Source organism: Carya illinoinensis, chromosome 11, assembly GCF_018687715.1.
Source record: "Carya illinoinensis cultivar Pawnee chromosome 11, C.illinoinensisPawnee_v1, whole genome shotgun sequence".
In the NCBI taxonomy this organism is placed as follows: Eukaryota; Viridiplantae; Streptophyta; class Magnoliopsida; order Fagales; family Juglandaceae; genus Carya; species Carya illinoinensis.
In genome coordinates this window covers 37,154,543-37,175,239 of record NC_056762.1, presented here as the reverse complement: position 1 = coordinate 37,175,239, position 20,697 = coordinate 37,154,543, and the positions used below count along the sequence as shown (strand labels likewise).

The 20,697-nt window shown below is 35.8% G+C and overlaps 3 protein-coding genes across 3 annotated transcripts; 2 read left to right on the top strand and 1 right to left on the bottom strand.

Annotated features, from left to right (window-relative positions):
• The first annotated feature begins 1,643 nt into the window (after positions 1–1,643).
• Positions 1,644–2,630, top strand: LOC122280533 (thaumatin-like protein 1). Its single transcript, XM_043091475.1, has one exon. It carries the CDS (start codon positions 1,707–1,709, stop codon positions 2,448–2,450), a length of 744 nt encoding a protein of 247 aa, XP_042947409.1. The 5' UTR covers positions 1,644–1,706; the 3' UTR covers positions 2,451–2,630.
• Positions 2,631–3,939: 1,309 nt separating this feature from the next.
• On the top strand, positions 3,940–6,800 carry LOC122282580 (elicitor-responsive protein 3). The gene is made up of 5 exons (XM_043094517.1): positions 3,940–4,285; positions 4,819–4,884; positions 5,136–5,262; positions 6,178–6,292; positions 6,496–6,800. Exons 1-5 carry the CDS (start codon positions 4,219–4,221, stop codon positions 6,568–6,570), a joined length of 450 nt encoding a protein of 149 aa, XP_042950451.1. The 5' UTR covers positions 3,940–4,218; the 3' UTR covers positions 6,571–6,800.
• Positions 6,801–7,069: 269 nt separating this feature from the next.
• Positions 7,070–20,287, bottom strand: LOC122282578. The gene is made up of 8 exons (XM_043094516.1): positions 20,075–20,287; positions 19,019–19,159; positions 18,824–18,925; positions 18,069–18,194; positions 13,696–13,791; positions 13,308–13,454; positions 9,151–9,214; positions 7,070–9,021 (listed from the first exon to the last, which is right to left on the bottom strand). Exons 1-8 carry the CDS (start codon positions 20,156–20,158, stop codon positions 7,322–7,324), a joined length of 2,460 nt encoding a protein of 819 aa, XP_042950450.1. The 5' UTR covers positions 20,159–20,287; the 3' UTR covers positions 7,070–7,321.
• Positions 20,288–20,697: the final 410 nt, after the last annotated feature.

The following is a 20,697-nucleotide window of genomic DNA, read 5'->3' as shown; positions in this document are numbered from 1 at the left end:
AACCAGATTTCATGAACATTACGTCCGCTTCCTGGAAGAACCGAGTAACCGAATCCGACGATAAATCGAAGCTGCTAAAATTTACATTTGCTTCTGTTCCAACTTCCAACTAAAATTTACGTCTGCTTTTCAAGTTTGATAATTGATATGATTTGAATTTAAATTTTATACTTTTTAAGGATAAAATTTAAATTTTATATAAATGAAAGGTCATATCAATATGTGTATCTTTGCTCATATTAGTGGAGTGCGAGTGAACAAGACATTCCATTTTAATCAATAATAATGATTTATGTCTAGTTTAGTAGGCAGTTCATGTGATGGAATATTTTGTTATAAATTAAATAAAATATTATTATAATATAATCTTTTAATATTAATTTTATTTTAAAATTTAAAAAGTTAAATTATTTCTTATATTGAGTAAAAATTTAAAAAAATTGTAATAATTATATTTAATAAGATGAAATGAAATAGTTTAATTTATATAGAATTTAATGCAGTATATTTCTATAATATTTAAAATTTAAATAAAATAAATTTTAGTATTTTTTAACAAGCGATGTCATACCATTAATTAGTTGATTGTTAAATAAATTATAAAATAATTTTATGAATGCCATTATTTATATTTTTTAAAAAAGATTATAATATCTAAGATTTGAGTATAAAATGGTATGAATATGATTAAACATTACCTAGCAATAAAAATTCTAACCATTTAAACGCACCGTTTATGGGGAAGCTTACTAGACACACGTCTTATCTCTTTTAGACACAATAAATAAGAGACTCTGAATGAATAATGGACCAGCTTATAATGTTTTTTTCTTTATACTTTATTCTATCACTCGATTATAATAGATTTCAATGTCACGACACACAAGCATTCATGTGTCTTTAGACAATCAAATAAAATAAATAAGAAGTAAAGTGGAGTTAAAGTTCCACCGGGACTATTAATTCTTGTTCGAATATTAATTATCATGTTAACTCATCAAATATTGTTAATGGTTCCTTTGGTCACTTGATGGTGCCTACCTCTCACCTGTCTCAAGTATCAGTCATAGGCATTGCTTTTAAGAAAAAATCTATTTATTATTGTCTTATAATGTGATATTAGATGATAGATTCATAAATAAAATATAATAAATAGTCTCGAATTATCTAATACCACATCATAAAATGATAAAAGGATAATGAGAATTAAAATGATGAATAACATTTTTTTACTTTTAAGAGTCGAATTCTCATTCCCTTTAAAAAGAATCATAAATTATATAGAATTTCCAGGCAATCGACAACCAATATTAATATTACATGAGGTTGGATCGACAGGCGGCCACATGAGTAGTAGTTAACCTGATGAACACGGCTTCTATATGCATGTCTCTATTAATTTTAGAATATCATACCCAAAAAACATTAAAAAAAAAAAAAAAAGGAAAGAAAAGGAAAGCTCACATGTCTCGATTGAAATTCATGTCATGATCAACAGCAACCTTTACTATTTTGTTGGCTTTATCCACATTATGAATCAGCTGGCGCGCGAGTGGCCGCCTCTACCTTTAGTTCAAAGAAGTGTGCACTTGCAATTATGTACATCAATCCAAAAGCTGCCTGCAAATCCTCTATATAAACCCCCCAGTACTCCCAAATGGACCAAACCACAATCGAACACACAAAGTTGAGCTATATTGACTAAAATGATGAGGTCCTTAGCCAACCTCTTGTTGTCCATCCCTGTACTCCTTCTCTTCAGCCTCTTCTTCATCTCCTCTCTGCATGCAGCCACCTTCGAGATCCGCAATGAATGTCCTTACACTGTTTGGGCAGCAGCCAGCCCAGGCGGTGGCCGCCGCCTAGACCGGGGACAAAGCTGGACCCTCAACGTGGCTGCTGGCACTGCCATGGCTCGTATATGGGGTAGAACCAATTGCAACTTTGATGCTAGTGGTCGTGGCCGTTGCCAAACTGGGGACTGTAGTGGGGGCCTACAATGCACAGGCTGGGGTGTCCCTCCTAACACCCTGGCTGAATACGCCCTAAACCAGTTTGGTAACATGGATTTCATTGACATCTCTCTGGTGGATGGGTTCAATATCCCCATGGACTTTAGCCCAACCACGGGCAGCTGTCGTGGAATTAGATGCACTGCTGACATTAATGGGCAGTGCCCCGGAGAATTGAGGACACCAGGTGGGTGCAATAATCCCTGCACAGTTTTCAAGACCAATGAATATTGTTGCACAAATGGGTACGGCAGCTGTGGACCCACAAATTTCTCAAAGTTCTTCAAGTCTAGGTGCCCGGATGCTTATAGTTACCCTCAGGATGACCCTTCAAGCACATTTACATGCCCTGGTGGGACTAATTATAAGGTTGTTTTTTGCCCAAGAGGGTCCCCACGTTTCCCTCTGGAGATGGTTGGAGGTATGAGTGAAGAATAAGAAGAGAGAGAGTCTGGGTTCATGAGTGAGTTTTTCAAGCTTTTGAGAGCTCTATAGATTGATGAAAATAAGGTGATCTGAGAGTTGGTATTAATGTACTAGTTATTTTACTTTTGTTTGCGTGTTTCTGCTGAACTGTATATCAGAAAAATAATTGAAATAAAGAGCTGGTTTTTATCAGATAAGATCTTCATCTGCTTGTGACTTTTCCCCAGAAAAATCAAGGACATCAACTTGTCTTATATGTATTTCAACCACCCATGATTCCATGAACTCTCATTTTAGTTCCCCTGCAAATCAAAGGGGACTTCTTTCTTTGTGTCTTGTAATGCAATTACAAGTGAACATCTTTCTCCAAAATGACATGATGTGATGCATGCAGCTCGATCGGCCGATTGGTATTCTATATTGGAAAAACTCTCTCAAGTGGCCACTGCCAAACTGCTTTTACTCTTTATTATTTTGTGCTGATCATGATTGACATTTACCAGTACTTTTGTAGCTGAAGGATGGCACACCGCACATGGATTAGGACGAATATCCTTCTTGGATGCCAATCTTGACCAAACTTTTTCTTTTGGATTATTTTCATAAAGTTTTGAGGACACCTGTGCTACCAGAGGAGACATGCGTATAATTTCATTCGTCAACTTCTATAAAGCCTATTAATATTATGCAATGAATCGGATTGTTTTTTGGTGTTGAAGAGGACAATGTTGAAACGGACATGCATAAAAAATGATTCGATGAAGCCTAGCCTACCTACATTATTATGGAATTCTTTTTCTTTCTTGGGCCTGTTTCTCTCCTAGGTATTATGTAAACTTGAACCCCATTTATTTAAGAGGATGTGATTTGGGCTTCTGAACTTTGATGTCAGATAGATTATAAAAGCCCATTTCTTTAGATTTCAAGATCCATAATCCCGAATTAACGTCCGATATCATTCTCTTTTTATTATATTTTGGAAAATATTAAATGTATTTAATAAAAATTTATAAAATAAAATAATAATAATATTTTCATCACAAAAGCATTTATGAAGTAGAGATCTTCATCTATAAAAAGAATGTCACCAAATATAAATTTATAAAATATATATATAAAATTAATATCACATATATATATTTTATAAATTTATATTTGGTGACATTCTTTTTATAGATAAAGATCTCTACTTCATAAATGCTACTGCGATGAAAATATTATTATTATTTTTTTAGACAATATCGAGATGAAAATATTGAATCATATTAAGAGTAACGTTATTTATCATTTATTTTTTTATTATTTTATAATGTAATAGTAGATAATTGAAAATTATTTACTATATTTTATGTATAAATTTATAATTTAATATCACATTATAAAATGATGAAAATGTGATAAAAAAATAAATAATGAATTTTTTTTTTCTCATATTAAAATTTACGTTACTGAATCATTTAATTAAGTTGCTTAGGCAAAAAGGGATGCAATTAAATTGAAGCGCAGAGATTTTCAACGGTGAAACCTTAATACGAAAGAAACCGCGTCCGACGTCTTCGGCTACGAACTCGGGGGGCGATCGGGACGGTCTATCTCGGACCGAATTGCCTCGTTACATATATAAAACGTAGCATTCTCTGACATATTCCTCGTAAAAGATTCCGAGAAAAACAGAGAGCGAGAGAGAGATCCGAGGTACAACAGGAAAGTTTCATTTCATATTTCATCGTCCTTTTGGTCTGTCTCGTGGGGATCTGTCTGTCCTTTTCACTTTTCAAACATGCCTCAAGGAACCCTCGAAGTCCTTCTTGTTGGTGCCAAGGGACTGGAAAACACCGATTTTCTCAGTAAGTTCCACCTCGATTTTCCTTCACTTTCTCATTCGAATATCCAATCGTGATCGGTTTGGATCGAACCCGTTCTGAGATATTATCGTGTCAGTTTAAGATCTGGATTACTCTGTTCGCTAGCTATGAAAAGGAGGAAATTAAAGAAAAGGCACTGCTGAAAATGATGTTTATATAAAAATCATTGTTTTTACGTAACTTATGTGAGTGATACCTCGTCATTTAAGAACTGATCCACACCTGATTTGTGGAACTAATTTTTTTTTTCCTGTGATGGATCGATTCAATTCTCCAGCCATTATGGTAAATTCTGAAATCCATGGGATGATAACTGGCCTTGTATCTTTTACAAGTCAAAAACAGTTTTTTATTTTTGAAAACTCAGGGAACACTTTTTATCTTTTTTCTGCTTAACGAACCCGTTTCATTGACCAAACCCATCTAAATTATATCCTGAGGATCAACGTATATAGTTCATGATAACTATTAGAATATGTTTGATGATGAGGTTTGAATATTTTTGCATATGGCAGATAACATGGATCCGTATGTCATCCTCATTTGCCGCAGTCAAGAGCAAAAAAGCAGTGTTGCATCGGGTGGGTTCTAGATCTCCATTCTGCTTTCATTCTTCACATTGCATGGAAAAATCTCCGAGGTTGAACAAAACTTACTACTCGACAGAAAATTATATGACAGAAATTTCATAGGGTGATGTTAACACAACACAATACCATATAAGTGTTTTTTTTAAAGATTATTTGCATATTAATTTGTATATTCGTGCTCTTCTTCTTCTTTCTAGGTTGAGTGATATTCCCTACTCTTTTTTTTTTTTTTTTTTTAACAGGAAAAGGGACTGAACCGGAGTGGAACGAGAGTTTTGTCTTCACAATTTCAGACAGTATTTCAGAACTCACATTGAAAATAATGGACAGCGATGCTGGTAGTGGCGATGATTTTGTGGGAGAAGCAAAGTAAGAATCCTAATCTTTGATATATATTTTGACATCTCATGTTATAAAATCAATTTCTAGGTTGATTAAAGCAATTGCATTCTACCTTGTGAATATTATCCCGCCGTATGCCAACAGTAGTGTGGCATCATATTTTTAAATTGGTTTTTTATTGACCTTGAATATTCTGCTCACTTCGCAACACACTTTTTGATCTTCAAATGCAACATATAAATGAGGTCGTTTCTTCAAGTTTTAAATGCTAGTAGTGGTTTAGGAAGAGTTAGACATAAAAGGGGCTTGAAATATTTCCTAAGTTCCAAAAAAGGCAATGGATTCATTTTGAATCGCATTTCCCCCACCTTTATAGTCCTTATTTTTTCACTGAAAACTTAATTCGTAGTAGTTGGCTTAAGTGATAAAGGCCTTGGTCTTGATGGTATACTCCCTCCAGGTCTAAGGTTCAAATTCTTTTGAATGCAAACAATTTCTAAGGATCGGACTAGGGGAACTACTCCTTGAATTACCCAAAGTGCTTTTTCGGAAAACTCCTTGTTGAGGGCCTGTGTACCCCTAGGATTAGTTAGAACTTTGTTCTCTAGGACACCCGGTGCCATGATATAAAGTCTAGGCTTTCCAAGGTTTAAATGCTTATGGCTTTGAAGATTAGATTGCATGCATTTGGGTTTATTTTTTCTTCTCTCTTTTTTCTTTCCTTCCTTTTTTGAGTGAGCAAAAACCAAAGTCAATTCTTGAAGCATATACACTAATTACCCTTGCGATCATACTAAGTTAAAATGGAGATAGAGAGAGAGGCATTGGTTATTACTTTAAAAAAAAAAATGCTGACAATATTATGTAATTTTGATTAAATTAATTGAGTTTTCCTGAAAATATCTAAAAAACCAAATCTATTTGGTTTTGTTATACCTGCAGCATTCCACTAGAGCCATTGTTTATGGAAGGAAGCCTCCCTCCAGCTGCATACAATGTAGTTAAGGACGAAGAGTTTCGTGGTGAGATTAGAGTTGGCCTCACTTTCACTCCTGAGGTAATTATACTCTATAGCTTAATTAACTGATTACAGATGGTTCTGGCTCCCACAAACTGCCACTTAAGTTTATAAATTGCATCATAATTGTTGGATTTCCAGGACAGTTCCTGTTGATGTAAATTGGAGCCCTTTTCACTATAGATCGAATGTAAAAGATGACGATATTAATCAACTAATTCGACACTATTCTTCATTGATAGGTGCACCGCGAGCGAGATTTTCGTGGGGAAGAGGAAAGCTATGGTGGATGGAAAGAGTCCTCATATAGAGAATGATCAACTCAATCATTCAGCAGTTGTTTTTATAACTCCCCATTACCATTATCTGGGAATTGAAATCTTAAGCTATATGTTTTGTTCAACGATTCTAGCTTACTTTCTTGTAGTAACATTATTATGGTGCTGAGATTGACCGAGTTCTTGGTTTGAATATGTTTGTGATTGAACATCTGGTTTTGTTTGAATCAATATAAATATCTAAGCTGGTTGGTGCGTTTGAAAACAAAGTATTTTTGTGGAGACATGAGATGATCTTTTGCGTGCGGTCTGTGTAGGGTTTAAGTCTTACAGCCAATTGCGAAATATAGAACAAAGAAATGCATGAATGAGAGCAAAGATTTATTCTTACGAAATGCTTTAAACTGATTCATTACAATAAAATCTTACCAAGCTATTTCGATTGATTGTCTGAAGTCTCCAAATTAGCCACCAGATTACCAGAATGTTACAATTATATCGTCTATCCTACATAATATTCGAACGTAAAGGAACATGATTTGCAAGTCCAAAGAACTTCTTCATGACTTGTCAATTTGAAAATACAAAATGAGATGAAATAAAGGACATCTTACAACAGTAGTCCGTCTCAAAATACTGTCTCTCTTCGTAGATCTTCTAAGCAGATGATAGAGCACGAAGCTAGTTACATATATCACAAAAGACAAAATATCAAAAGCATGAAAGTGGGGATTTCATTAGCAGGTTACTACTGATTATCCCAGACAACTAGCTGCCTTTATCCTAGAAGTTAACCTTTCATTGAATCACCCTGCGAGCAAGGTTTTTGAGAACCAATTACTTCGCAACTGGGCAAGCTCACATTTCCTGGGGCCAGGAATGAGCTCATGGATGGCTTATTTCCTGCCACGGCTTGTTCGGGTGAAGCAAAATGGGATGAGCCAAAATCTGGCAATGCCAAACCACCATTCCTCCTCGTGTGAGAGATGTCAAGTTGTTCCTGGAAGGTTCCTTGAACTGCCAAATTATCTTCCACCGGTATTGCACCTGTAAGAGTCTTGATTGCGAATTCTAGACATGGGTCCGACCAAGAATACACGAAAGGAAAGGAGAGTTGCGGTTCTGGCAAGATTTCAGATTTTGCTACTTGCGGTTGTTCTTTGGGAACAATTTGGAGTTCAAGAGACATTTCGCTCTTGTTTGATGACTCTCCAAGTACTTGGGTTTTTATGTTGTTAAAATCATGATGTGCAAGCTCCATGTTTAGCCCATCCTCCAGCTGCTGGGATGATCTATCTGCCAAAACCACAGTTAGAGTGGCTTCACTTTCACAAGACTGTCTACTTGCATTTTTAATAGCTTGTTCACTGAAAAGGGAGTTGGCCAACAACTCAGGTTCAAACCCAGCAAGCCGTTTCGAAGACCGTCGAGGCAAGTTAAGCTCTTTATTGTTTTTGGAGTTTTTGGACTTCCTCGAGTCAGCCTGAGTTTTTCTGTTGTTGCTCTTTCTTAACACACCCTCGAGCAATTTCTCTTTTTCCAGGATATTATCAGCAGGAGTCAAAACAACCCTGTTATTAATAGCGTCCTCCAGTGGTAAGGCACCTGTAAGAGTCTTGATTGCAAATTCCAGGCATGGGTCCGACCAAGAATTCCCAAATGGACAGCAGTACTCTTGTGCTTGTTTCTCACAGTCCATTTTTTCAGTTTCCAGCATCTCCAGTTGCCCTTTAGAAGCAGCTTTGTTTTCAAGAGGCTTTTTACTCTCGCCTTGTGGCTCTCCATGTAACGCATCGCCCAAGTCTGTAAAGCCATGATGTGCACTCAAAATTTCTTGACCATCCCTGAGTTGCTGAGATGATGGATCTCCATGTAATGCATCACTCATGTCTGTAGAACCAAGATGAGCATTAACTATTTCCTTCCCATAATCAAGTTGCCGAGATGCACCATTTGACAAACCATGCGGAGCCAAAGCTGAAATTTGATAGGATCCACTTTCACCAAACTTACCAGAAACTTGAAAAGCTTTTTGATTGGTAACTGAGTTCACAACCTGCCCAGGTTCAAGCCCAGCAAGTCGTTTTGAAGACCGGCAAGGCAAGTTAAACTCTTTCTTATTTTTCGACTTGCTCAGAGTAATCTCATTTTTCCTACTGCTGCCCCTTTCCTTCACATTCTCGAGGTCGTTCTTCTCTTGCAGAATATCAAATGCAGGAGTTGAAACATGCCCATTATTAACAGCAAGGTTTTCTGGCTGACTTTTTCTCTTGGATCTGTCAGATTTTGGCAATGCTGGCCTGCCTGGATCTCTATTTTCCTTCGTTTCAGCAGACTCCTTGACTGCCCTCATTGAATGCTTGTCTTGGACAATCTCAACCGTGGAACCAGAAGCATCTCTCTGTTCAGCAGATACGTCATTTTCTCGCCCCCTCTTTGAGCTCTTGCTTTCTGCCAATTCTAAACTGCTCTTATTAGAACTTCCCTGATCTGCATTGAAAAGTTCAACACAGAAAGCAACTTCAGATAAATTGTTCACTATTGAACCCCTTGGACTTAGACAAACTTTTAATATAATTGGTCAATGACGTTGCGAGTGTGTCATCCAAGACCTCTCACCTGCAAAAAGCCTCCGCTTGGTAGCTGGGTGATTTAATTTATGCCTTTTTACCATAGATGGTGGCTATAAGATGGACAAAAGGAAAAGAAGAAAACAAGATTATAGAATCAGAATTTTCCTCTGGAATAAAGTCTCCACTGAAAATTAAAAAAGGGAAAAAAAAAAAAAAATAAAAGAAAGGAAAAGAGTATAATCAATATGATTGGCTACCTTGGCCGGCCATATCCCTATGGGTTGATAGTTACGGTATATGAGAATCAGGCTTGAGGGAGATCTCGGTATTCAGAATATCAAAGAAAGAACTTCAGAAAAAATACACTTGGTGTTTGTGGAGGAAGGTGAAAAGGAATGAATTAAAGGTGAGTGACAGCCAACTCTTTTCAATATGGTTGGAATAAATCTATCATTCGCTAGAAATGCATAAAATTGACATGCTTGAAATTGAGCCTGTAATTCAAAGAACCAAAAACTGCAAACCAAATTCAGATGTAACAGTTGAATAAATAGAAATTCATTTTAAGCATGCTGAATGTAAAGTTTTTCATATAATATGACGAAAATGGAAAAGTATATATATATTTTTTTTCAGAGTCAGTACATAATATTGATGGGTAAGCCAAGAAACTGTACACCAAGGCTGTGTTTGGGTAGTGGAGTGATACTACTATTTAATATTTTATCATTACTTTTCACTACTTTATACTACTATTCACTATTATTCAATATTTTATCATTACTTTTTCACCACTTTCTCACTACTATTCACAGATCATTTGAGATCACCAGCTATCCAAACGTAGCCTAAGAGGGTTCTTGTCGCATGTTTTAGAAAGTTGATACAAGATTAACTGAAAAACTGGGGAAACCATAAAATGACCTGGTATCAATAATATATTACTTGGAATGCTATGGTCAGACCAAGCCAAACTGAGCACTGAGGCGTTCAAAATTTATTCATTTCCTTTGTTGCAGTTTTAAGTTCAAGTTTCATTAATTACTTCTTGAATGAGCCCAGAATGGTTCACAAACTCGCTTGCGTTGTGTTGTTAAGTAAATTAATTTAATTTAAAACCTATATTTTCTAATAGGTAGAGGACTGAGGCCTTCAAAATTAGTTCATTTAGTTTGTTTCAGTTTATGCTCAAGGTTCATTCATTGACATCTTGAATGAGCAAGAACAGGTTCACACACTCAGTTGGGTTGCGTTGTTAAGTAACTTATTTTAATATAATTAAAAACCTGCTTTGAGACAAGGGATATGGAGAAGGCCTTTGATCATGTTAATTGGGACTTTTTGGTTTATATTCTCGGTAGATTTGGTTTTGGGAAGAGGTGGTGCAATTGAATGAAACATTGCATCACTACTGCTAGATTCTAGGTGATAGTTAATGGTACTCCTGAGTGTTTCTTCTACAGTTCCTGTGGTTTGAGACAAGGAGATCTTCTATCTCCCTTTCTCTTCATTTTAGTTAAGAATGCGTTGAGCAGAATGTTGGAGGCAATGGTGGGTGGGTCTTTTTTGTTTGGCTTTTCAGTTGGTGGTTCTTCATCTAGGAGCGTCAATGTATCTCACCTTCTCTTTGCTGCCGATACTTTAATTCTCTGTAAGCCGGAACCTAATTAGATCCGTTCATTGAGAGCTCTTTTGCTTTGCTTTGAAGGTGCTTCTGGCCTTAAAGTGAATTTTTCTAAATCTGAATTGGTTCTGGTTGGCTTGGTAAATCATATTGGAGACTTGGCTGAAATCTTCGGTTGTAAGGTGTCGTCTTTGCGTATGAAGTACCTTGGTCTTCCATTGGGGGCTCCTCATAAATCCAGGTAATATGGGATGGTGTTTAAAAGATTGAGAATAGATTGGCAGGTTGGAAAAGAATGTATCTGTCTAGAGGGGGAAGAATCACTTTAATTTATTTTCTATCTTTATTCCCGATACCTGCTGGTGTGGCTAATAGAATGGAAAAGATCTTTCGGGCTTTCTTGTGTGGAGGGAGAACTAGTTCCATTTGATCAAATCGGACAAGATTTGTAAACCCCCCCCCCTCAAAAAAAAAAAATATTGTGGAGGTTTGGGGATAAGAAACCTGAGTATTTTCAATAAGGTATTACTAGAAAAATGGTTGTGGCGGTACCATCAAGAAATAGATGCATATGGAGGATTGTTGTTGAAGCTAAATTTTGCAGTATTTGGGGAGGTTGGAACATGAAGTGCGAGGAGCGTATGGTGTGGGAGTATGGAAATTTATTAGGAAGGGTTGGGAGGATTTCATTCGTAATTTCAGATTTGTGGTGGGTCGAGGAACCAGGGTCAGATTCTGGTTCGATGTTTGGTGCGAAGATATTGCTTTAAAGGAGGCCTTCCCTTCTCTTTTCAGAATTACATTGAATTAGGAAGCTTTTATAGCTGAATACATGGACACTTCGCTTGGCCTGGTGCAGTGGAACATGAGATTCATCCGAGCTATTCAAGATTGGGAAGTGGGGGATATTTCTGATTTTTTCAGCACCTTGTATGCATTGAAATTGGAGCGTGTTGGGGAGGATAAATTCCTTATACAATTGTATGTCATCCCATTCATCTACTGTTTTTCTTGGAACACATTTGGGAAAATAAAGTGCCTCTAAAAGTGTTGTGTTTTTTTTTTTTTTTTTTTTTTTTTTTTTTTTTTTTTTTGGCCTCTCACAAGAAAATTTTGACCATTGATAAGTTGAGGAAGCATGCTGTTATTATCATGGATTAGTGCTTTGTGTAAAAGGAATGGAGAATCGGCGAATCATCTTCTTCTCCATTGTGATGTGGTTAAGGCTTTATGGGATGAGATCTTTATTAGGCTGGACATTGCTTGGGTGATGCCCATGAGGGTGGTGGATCTTTTGGCTTGTTGGAATGGAATTCAGGGTCATCATCAAGTAGCGGTTGTTTGGAAGTTGGTGCCATTATGTCTTATGTGGTGCATATGGATTGAGAGGAATGGCATTGTTTTGAAAATAGAGAACACTCCTTTCCCCTCGCACGCGCCCCGGGGGGAGGGGGGGTGTGGATTAGAGACTTATTTTTCCATTCTTTGTTACTTTGGGCTAAGGCTATTGTATTAGAGGGGGTCAACTTTAATAATTGTCATGCTTTGTTTTCTAGTCTGTAGACTATAATTAGGTACTTCCCTCTTGTATACTACCTGTGTACTTGGGCTTTGCCTAATTATGAAGATCAATAAATATTCTTACAAAGCCCTAATTATGAAGATCAATAAATATTCTTACTTATAAAAAAAAATATAAAATGAAAAACCTGTATTTGTTTTACAAGTAACAATACTGAATTTCATTATCAGCACAAAAGGGTGCTAACCGAGTACATTGGAAGCACACACATGTAAATGCCCATCTAAGAAGGTCAAAACCCATATTTCTACGCTGTTAGTGCATGCTAGACATCAAACTATATTTTTTCTAATTTCTTCATTTTCAATAGTAATAAGTTCGATCAAATAAAGTAAGAGAAATTAATTTATGCATGTTTTTTTTTTTTTTTTGATAGATAAAAGATATTTTATTGATCCACGTAAATAGGCAAAGCCCCGAGTACACAGGAAGTATACAAGAAAAAGCCTAATTACAAACTACGTGCTACGGATAGAATTAATTTATGCATGTTAAATATGGTAAGTGTTATCTTTGGTGTTTGCAAACAAAATTGAGATGAGCATGGGCTTAATCAAGCTTAGTTTGCTGGGTAATCAAACTCAAATTCGAGCTTGAGCTTGGTTTGTTTGGAAATGAAGGAGCTCAAAATGAGCATGTTAAGAAGGCAAGCTTGAGCTACTCATGAGCAGATTAATTCATTTTATGGCCTAATTAGTTATTATTATATACAGTATTTGAAGCAACAAATGATGTATTATGCCATTTTTATTAATACTAAAAGAAGAGTTCGCATTGCCCAAGCAGACTAATATTGATATCTTACTAGTTGTTGAATTTTCTTTACATATAAAAAAACATATTGATATCTTACTAAATTCATAAATCCCATAAGCCCAAAATTTTGGTTTTTTCACATGTTTAGTAAAAATAGGAGGAAGACAAAGTGAATGATATAGCTGAAAACAGCACAACATAGAACTCATTATCTGAAGCACCAAGCAAGGTGCAGACTTACTGAGAATTCACTGTTAATCAATTCTTCATTGTTGATGCAACTTTCCTTTGGTTTGAATGTATATCTACTTATCTCTCCGGTTTCCAAATAGCGCAAAGCTTCCTTTTTGGAGCGGAACAAATATCCATTTTCTGGATCCTTGTAGAACTGTGGCAAGTAGGAATAAATCAAAATTTAAACAATGTGCTAAGACTTGGATAACGTTAGTACAAAACTCATTAAATAAATGCACCTAGTTGAAAGTACTGTTAAAGCTAGATTGGATGCACAATTGGCATAGATACACATCTGTAGCTAGGGTTTTTTTTTTTTTTTTTTTTGGGGGGGGGGGGGGGGGGGGAGAAGTGCACGGCAATTGGACCAAATTTGAGCATAAGAAATTCCATACCGGGTCCCTTCTAATTCCATATGCATTCCGCCTAATCTTGATTTCCTTTGTCCACCCTGCCGGTAAATCTGACACCATTTGTTTCTCAACCACAGCCTAGAAAATACTTGGACTATTAGAGATGCATTTCAGATTAACCAATAGTACTGGCAGAAATCGGTATGTATACAATACCAAACCCTTCTTTTGTTCCATAATATACTGAGGTTATGTTTCAGTATATACTACAAACATTTCTTACTACTGGGGCATTAATGATTGTCATCTCGTCCAAGGACGAGAAACAACGCCTTTTTAGTTTGGACACAACAGGCCAATTCTGATTTAAGTTAAGGAATTAATGTAAGGCTGAAAAAGAATACTCTGGGAAATGTTTTGTGCCAAAAATTGAAGTTCAATCAGCAATGTTTTTAAATATTTACAAAGTACCCACCGCCTGTTAACTTTTCCTTTTTATTATTTTTAACAGATTTTTTTTTCCTGGTTCTTTTCTTTTACTTTAAATTCATAGAAATAGAAGAAATAAACTCTATTTGGTTGCATAAAATGCATGACAAGAGTTTTTAGTCACTGGTGATCATTAAGAAAGGTGAGAAGTGTTACTTATCAAAAAAAAGAAAGGTGAGAAGTGTTGTCGTAAGATCTCCACCGCATAAAGTTTCTGGCAGTGATAAGGAGTTAACGAGTATTTGGCAATAACCTTATTTAGAGTATTGGCAGGCTAGACTTTAAGATTAATGATCTGGTATTGAAGCTAACATTGTAACATCCCAAACTTTTGAGGTTTATATTTTAGTAAAGTTAGGGTTTACACTATGATTGGGGTTTCTATTTACAGAGAGTAAACTAGGGTTAGATCTAAAATTTGGCCTTGGCACTTGAGCCAGTATTCTTTCCTTGAGGTTAATTATTGGGAACATAGGAGTAGACCCTTGTTACGGAGAATTAAAGTTAGGAAGATTTAGAAACCAACCTAACCTGTTAGGCCCAAACCCACCAAGCCCATGTAATGATGAATAAGCCAAGAATTATCCTTGCCAAACCCATATAGCCCATAAAAGTGAGTCCACATATGTTATACCCGAAACCTACTTGCACTATACTTCTAGTTGCAAGCACAAGTCTAGTTCTACTCCAAGTCACCTATTCCTACTCCAAGTCTCCAACCACAACTCCTAGGGCAACTATGATTCCAAATTGCATTCAAACACTCGACTGAAGCCACAACACCTGGACTACCACACCCCTCGGACTCTACACCCTCCAAACTCTATTTATAGACCTCATATAAGAGCCTACCTACCATTAGATGAGCCCCAACTCAGGCCCCCTCCAAGGCCATGAAGTTCTTCTATATTTTGTGATAAAACCAAAAGCCCTATAGTACCGCACAACATACACACTTTCCTGCCCTTGGTTCAGTTTAAAGATTAGAGAAACACACGATTAGCTTAAGTTGCACAAGGACCAAGGTAAGGGACAATCATCATGTTCTTCTACACATCGCTTTATGGTAAATTATAGTCTTTTTTTTAAATGTATATATGTGGTCAATGTTTTGAAAGGTATATATGTATCTATTGAGCCCTTCATTGATAGCCCCTTTTTACGATGGAAGGTGTTACATGGTTTTTGAACTGTATTACTAATTGTGTGACTGAAGACTATATTGTAACGCCCCAATGAAAAGTCCAAATCACATGGCTGATACTCTAAAAGGACTAGTTAATGATACAATTGGAGCCCCATTGGAACCTTATAAAGAGCAAGGTAGGTGATGTATGAGATCCCACATTGCTTATGAATGAGAAGTTATTGCTCTTTATAAGGTTCCAATGGGATTTCAATTGTATCATTGAATAATCCTTTTAGGGTATAGGCCATGTGGTTTAGGCCTTCCATTGGTGAGTTACATATATAGTATGCCTACTTATTTTAAAGAATGAAAGGTAAGGCAAGTTTAAAGAAATGAAAATGAATAATTGCATGTGTTTGATGAGGTTAATGAATTGGTCATATGAGGATGAGAATGGTACCTTAAGGTTGGGACAGATAGCAACACCGAAATGCATCACTGGCAGTGCACCTAGTGATGGCCCATTCCTGAGGTTCAGTTCTATCCGGTCACTCCAAGAATAACCATTGATCGCAAGGGTTGCTAACCCTAACACATGAGGGTTAGCAGTGTGTAAATGGCTACTAAGGATAAGGTTAAGGTAACAAATGATTAATGATTGAGGTTGAGGACAAGAAGATTTTATTTTCTTTATACTGTGAGGCAAATATTTTATGCATTCTTAAAGGTAAGTTTTTCTTAAAGAATGATGATTTTTAACTAAAAACCCTATGGTTCTTACTGAGCATTTGACTCATTTTAGTTTTTTTAATGTTTTTTCCACCCCAAAGGAGGAAGGTTTAGAGGATGCCATGAGCGAGGATGTTGTCTAGGAGGGTAACATTAACAATGAGACTTGAGATTCTTATAGCCACACCAAACTCTCACTTTCCTTGGAAAAAATTATGGAGGAATAAGGCGCCTTCCAAAGTACTTTTTTCCACCTGGATGGCAGCCTTGGGTAAGATTCTAACTACCGACAACCTCCGGAAGCGTCAGATAATTATTGCGGACTGGTGTTGCATGTGTAAGAAAGCCGGTGAGTCAGTGGAACATCTCTTGTTACATTGTGAGACAGCTAGAGCGTTGTGGTGTGAAGTGTTCAGCAGAATTGGATTAAACTGGGTGATGCCTGCTACGGTAGTTGACGTTTTGGCTTGTTGGGGGATACCAGGAGGACTCCCATAGATTAAAGAAATGTGAAAGATGGTTCCTATCTGCATTATGTGGTGCATTTGGCGAGAGAGCAATGAAAGGACCTTCGAAGATAAGGAGAGGACACTAGAGGAGCTTCGCTCCCTTTTTTTCATTACTTTACTTCTTTGGGCCATTTTGTTAGACTTTAATGGCCAAAATGTACACGATTTTCTTCTTTCTTCTTTAGCGAACTAGATAGGTCTTATCTCTTGTATTACATCTTGTATACTTGGGCTTTGCCTATTCTTATTAATATTACCGTTTACCTATAAAAAAAAAACATTAACAATGAGGCTTGAGACTTTGAGAGAGGATTTTGACTTCATCTTTACATTTAAATGATTTACGTTTCCGCAAGGCGCATTGCGTAGCATATGATAAATTATTATTTTTTAATAAGTGCTATGATAAATGTCTATTTTTGAGAGATTTCTTTTTAATAAAGCATTCTGTGTCTAAATGTATGGAATCTTTTATACCTGGCACAAACAATATATGTTTTAAGGTTAGTAACATTTGGTTCCTCTAACTTTACAACCTTAGAGGGATAGGGTGTTGCAAACATATAACCAAAAACACATTTTCCGAGCTTGTTTTTGGGTGTCATCATTACAATTTCTTTCACATTGAAATATGAAGCTTCAGGCTGCAAAGGTAAGAGGATCCTGGAATACATTGGGTGAACATCAAATCGGTGACTGTTAGGATGCAAGGGGAAAACAGATTCCAAACGACTTTACAAATCAGCTCTAAACATAAACTAGAGTCCAGCAGCATCAAGGTGGCAAGACATCAACAGGAAAATACAAAAATATAATCTCAATATTTGCTTCGGTAATGCCAAAGAGGATGGTGGATCTTTTGGCTTGTTGGTGCGAAACACGGGAATATCTTCAAGTAGCAAATTTAATGACTCGTATGCTTCTTTTTCTGCTCATAGGATGGTATTTCTCTCTTATATACCACCTATGTACTTGGGCTATGCCTAATTTTGAGGATCAATAAATTTTCTTACTTGTAAAAAATAAAAAATAAATATCAAGAGTGGTCAATGGATGAGCTTAGAAACTTATTTTTTAATACTCCATTGGTCGATTGCAATTGATTTTCATGGCATGACTTTTCATGAATTCCTTGTATCACTAAACTAGCACGCTTAGGCGTTGCTCTTGTATATGTCCCATATACTTGGGCTCTTGTGTACTCTTTTGATCAATAAAAATTTTCTTACTGATAAAAAAAAGTAATAATGTGTTTTTGTTAATATTACAAAAATTTGCCTACCGATAAAAAAAAGTAATAGTGCTTTTTTGTTAACATTACAGTTTTTATTCCCAAATGTTCTGATCTTTTACTAGACAACAATGATGACAACAACAATAAGGCCACTAATGACAAACACCTTAAAACTACTTAGAGTAGACAAAAACTTCCAAATCTGGAAAATCATTGTTATTGATGCATGTATTTTGGTAGATAGCCAGTAATGAAGATAATGATACCTAAAGAAGGACAGAGAATTTAAAGCATGAGAATATTTATAGGAAAAATTTTCGCTCACCAAAGGCATGTCAACATCTGTTTTACTCTTTTTGAATGTCCAGCTACCACACTTTACTGTTTTGAGAAATTGAAACACCTGTGGCTTGGAATAGAATCTATATCCAGTCAACGGATCAATGTAACACTGCAACAGGAATATAGCAGCATAAAAACTTGAGAAATGTATTACTGTTGGAAGGCAAAATACAAGAATGAAGGGACTGAAATATTCAGAATAATTAACTTTAGTATTTAGAGAGGGGAAAAAGTTTTACTGAGAGACTAATTTAGGCATTATCTTTCAAATTTTTCATGGACTGTAGAGAAAAAATATGGAAAATAAATAAATAAACATATTAAATTTGACCCAAATAGGAATATACCTCATCGCTGTTACCAATATGTATAGATATCAATCAATTAACACATATGCAAAAATGGAACACCGAACACTTGCACCCTATGGCACATGCTATGCCAACTAGCCACTCCAAAGTTACTGATAAAAAAAATAAGTAGCCACTCCAAAGTTATGGCTAATTCATGATTAACAGCACAGTCGAGGTTCACATTATAAACAAGAATAAAGATAATAATACAAGGAAAAAAATCAACCACCAGTGATGTACAACAAAGCAAAGACAGATGACATTAAAAATAACAGCTAAATCATGATTAATTAGTAGCAAACCAGACATTCCCCAGTTGAACCAGCATTAATATGCCAAGGGGTTTGTAATATAAAATGGTAAAACTCCATACAGTATATTATACCTTGTACTTTGATCCAATTCGTGAACCACTATTTCGGACTTTTACCACCACAGTCCAACCTTTAGGTAACCATTCAGGACGTTCATTTGTTTCTTGTGCAAGCTGTCAAAAACCAAACATGATCATATGGAAGGTAGATATAAATATGGGAAGTCTAAACCATAGAAGTGTAGGATAATCCAACGTCACACATACTGGTTTAGAATTGTTGCTAGATTGCCTTTTAATGTGCCTATCACTTGGCAGATGCTTTGTACCTTCACTGCTAACTTTTAAATAGTGGATAACATCATCTTTGGAAAAGAACTTCTGTCCAGTTTCCAAATTTGTGTAAAACTACAAGAGCAGGAAAAAAATATCATAAGCATCAGAGCAGCCCTACGACCAAAACATTTCTTTTTCTAAGTAGTCGGTTCTAAGGTATGTAATTTCAAATATCTGCAATAACTCATTCCCAATCTAGCCAATGCTGAGTTATAGTGTAATTATATATATATATATATATATAAAACTTACGAAGTCCTTTAAATTATGCACTTGCTAATTAAAAATACTGGAATTAGGGTACTTATGAATTTTTTTTTTTTTTTATATGTATAATCGAGTTTAAAATTTTTGTTGTTTGCACACCTCTTTCAAACAACGTATAAGCTACAGGATAAGCTTAGAGAAATGTTCATTTGCTGAGATACTGGATGCTTACCGAAAGAGGGGAATTGCACGTAAGAAAAGGGAGAATCTTCATGGACTGGCTTCCACCAATCGAAGTTTCACGCATTTCAGATGGTGGTAAAGTGAGACCACATAATGTATTGCTCTTTAAATTAAACATGAGGCTATTTACTTTTATTCATTAACCAAGTATCGAATTCAACTAGTATAATTGATTTTTTATATCTGAATTAAATCTTTAAATTCATATTTTTTCTATATACTTTTGCACATGCACTTGCATATTCAATTAAAGATTATAACCGGCTCCCAAAATAAAATTACCGGCTTCGCCCTGATATGCAGCTAACCGAAAAAACTTACTCAACAAAGCGTCGTGACCCATACCGTTATAAAAGTAACATCAGGTGTAACGGAGATAATAAGGACACATATTTGATCAAAGAGATCAATGATCTAGCAATTAATATCGTCGTATTCAAATTCAGCTGTAAAATCCAGATACAAGAGGTGCAAGCTAGAACAATTACAAATCACCTAAAGAAAACGTAAAAATTAAGCTCGAATGTTAGATATTACCCTAATTTTACGGCCGGTTTTTTGCACTTTGAATTGAACGGTCCAGCCGGAGGGAAGCCAGTCCGGCGAGTTATGCGCCACCATTTCGCCGCAATCTCTCTAAGGTGAGAAGTCGCCGTAACGCGATACTTCTCCGACTCTCCCTCTCTCTCTCTCTCTCTAGTGCCTCCGAGAGGTTTGAGCTTTCGCTTTGAGAATAGTGACAGAAGAGAAGTGAAATAATGTGTATATTAATTGGACGCATCGAGATGCGTCTGAGGCCACGTGTTGTTAGTGGAAGGATTAGATTAAAAGAAGATTCCGTCTCGACTCTCTTGGTACTTGCATGGGTAATATAACCACAATTGTACTACGAGTATGGTGCATTTTCTTCCAAAAAAAAAAAAAAAACATAAGACTATATTTTAAAAAAATATAACAAAATATTTTATATTTTTAGAATCTACCTTTTCATAAAAAAAAATTTATATGAAACTTATTTATTTATAATTTGTATATTTAGTATTCATCTCTAAAACATATCGAAACCTATTTAAAAGAAGGTTTTTCCACTTAATTTATTGAACCTCGTGTTTATTTATTTATTTTAAATAAAAAAATAGTTTATATAGTTACAAGTGAAT